Here is a 2,536-nt window from a genome sequence, read left to right on the forward strand (position 1 = left end):
GACCCTCCAACGAGTAACCCACCCAGACCCATTCCCCTATCCTATATTTTACCCCTGACTAATGCACCTAACACTATGGGCAATTTAGCATGGCCAATTCACTGGACCTGCACATCTTTGGATTGTGGGAGGAAACCCATGCAGACATGGGGAGAATGCACAAACTTCACACAGACAGTCGCCCGAGGCGGGAATCAGCCACCGTGCTGCACTTTGATGCCAGACAAAGCTTCTCGAGTTTTATTCCTCTCCTTTTTGCTGTTTTAGTGGTTGCTGCTTTACTTTTCTTCAAAAATAAATATGTGTCCTGGAGATCAAAGTATTGGCACCATTAGGACCAGTGTCAGTGGTAGACAGGGACATTGTTGGACAGAGGGATAATGCTAGGAGAGAGAGGCAGTATCAAAGGGAAGGGGGAGGGTACAATGTCAGGGGGAGAAAGCAGTGTGGGGGGACAAAGGGCAGTTTGAGGGGGTAAAATAAATGCTTACCTTCTTTCATACTGGTGAATGGAAGCGTAAACTGTCCAATGAAGTCATTGCTGGAGGCTGTGTCATAATCTTCAACAACAAGTCGGATGAGAGCGAGCTCGGGAACAATGATGGTAAATTGGAGCACTTCATTCCAGACCGGATTAAATCCTGCAATCCAGTAAAAACCGAGAGACACTGTGAACCTGTCAGCAGTTACCCTCACATTTAAAATCAAAAAGGGCAGTGAAATTACAAGGGAACTTGCCTGTTTATGCTGAAAGTTAAAGCAGAACAGAAAAAAAGCCCTCTCACGACACTGTCCCTCCTGTGGATCTAACTATTCATCACAATCCAGGAGGGAATCCTGACTGTATCCCCCTGGATTTCCCACACAGCGGTGGGCACTTCAGCCATGTTTAATGCTGGAGGAACACAGCAAGGATCAAACTGGGCTGCTCACGGCCAAATCACTAACTGAGTTGAGATGCACAATTTATTTCCACTGTGTCAATACAATACTTAATGTTGAGGTTGTACAGGACATTGGTGAGGCCTCTTCTGGAATACTGTGTCCTGTTCTGGTCGCCCAGTTATAGGAAGGATATTATCAAGCTGGAAAGGGTTCAGAAGAGATTGCCGGGTATGGAAGGTCTGAGTTATAAAGAAAGGCTGGATAGGCTGGGATTTTTTTCACTGGAGCATGGGAGGTTGAGAGGTGACCTGATAGAAGTTTATAAGATAATGAGTGGAATAGAAAGCATTGATGGGAGTTGTCTTTTCCCAAGATGGGGGATTTCAAGACAATTTCTAAGGTGAGAACAGAGAGATTTAACAAAGATACGAGGCAATCTTTTTTCCGCAGAAGGTGGTTTGAGACTAGAATGAACTTCCTGAGGAAATGATGAATGAGAATTCAATTACAACGTTTAAGACATTTGGATGGATACATGAAGGGGGAAGGTTTGGAGGGATATGGGCCAGGTGTAGGCAGGTGAGACTAGTTTAGTTAGGGATTATATTCAGCATGGACTGGTTGGACCGAAGGGTCTGTTTCTGTGCTGTATAACTGTATAAAACACCATCAGATACCCAAGTGCAGTAATTCAGTACGGAACAGGCAGTAGTAACAACAGTACTGAGATACTCAGACACACCATTGACAGCATAACTGCCATCAACAGCTTACCGTTATTTTCAATATGGCGGGTCTTTTGGGTGCTGGTGTCTTCAGGAACTCCGTGTACCTCCACACGCACCAGGGGATCCACGATGGAATTCTTTTTATCCTTATTGACTTTGGGGAGCTGCTGGGCTGTAATAATCTGAAAAAGAGACCTCAGTGTGAGAACATGGGGCTTGACAACCTTACGTCGTTCACCAGAGGTAGGAACCTGAGAGTATGGTGGAGCAAGAGAGCGAGACCGAAACTTGCTGCAGGCACTGGAGAGATGAATGAGAATGTGAGACAGAGAGAGACAGAAAATAAGAAAGAAGAACAATAAGAGAGAATAAGAAAGAAACATAAAAGATCAGAGACAGGAAAGGCTGTTGGAGAAAGAATGAGAAAGACAGCATTGATATGTTTGCAGAGTAGGTTCATCAGGACGTGGTAATAGAAAGCAAGGCTTTGTTAAAGGGCCAGCCGAAACCTTTCAGAACGAAGAATGCTGCTGTTTATTGGGTGATTGAGGATCTGAGCCCACAGTAAGTGGATGGCCCTTTCATAATCTTCACCTTTAGGATCAAGGATATGGTCCTTTTAAGAACTTTACGAGTAAGCTGGAAGGCGGCCTGAAGGAAGGAAGCAGGAGAAAAGGCTGGAAGCCGGAGCTTTTTCTGGGATGACAGAGTTTGTACATGGAATGATTCTTGGAGGTGGGAAGATGCTGTAAGAGGCAAGAAGTTTCCCAGGATGGAGGTCGTGGGTTTGGGGTAAGTTGAATGGGAAAGTTCAAAAAATTGGTCTTGATTTAGGATCCTGCTGCAAATTTTTCCTGTTCTGATTTTCTGTAAGGGGGGGGCTCTGTACGAGGTGATGCAAAGGGCACCATTTGTGCAGGGTG

The 2,536-nt window shown here is 45.1% G+C and overlaps 1 protein-coding gene across 1 annotated transcript; it reads right to left on the reverse strand.

Annotated features, from left to right (window-relative positions):
* Positions 1–487: 487 nt before the first annotated feature.
* Positions 488–2,232, reverse strand: LOC122546013 (1-phosphatidylinositol 4,5-bisphosphate phosphodiesterase delta-3-like; the record flags this gene model as incomplete). Its single annotated transcript, XM_043684859.1, has 2 exons — positions 1,660–2,232; positions 488–641 (listed from the first exon to the last, which is right to left on the reverse strand). Coding segments are annotated over exons 1-2 (491 nt in total), but the record flags the coding sequence as incomplete, so codon positions are not given.
* Positions 2,233–2,536: the final 304 nt, after the last annotated feature.

The sequence above is a fragment of the Chiloscyllium plagiosum genome, unplaced genomic scaffold (assembly GCF_004010195.1).
Source record: "Chiloscyllium plagiosum isolate BGI_BamShark_2017 unplaced genomic scaffold, ASM401019v2 scaf_83248, whole genome shotgun sequence".
Taxonomy (NCBI): Eukaryota; Metazoa; Chordata; class Chondrichthyes; order Orectolobiformes; family Hemiscylliidae; genus Chiloscyllium; species Chiloscyllium plagiosum.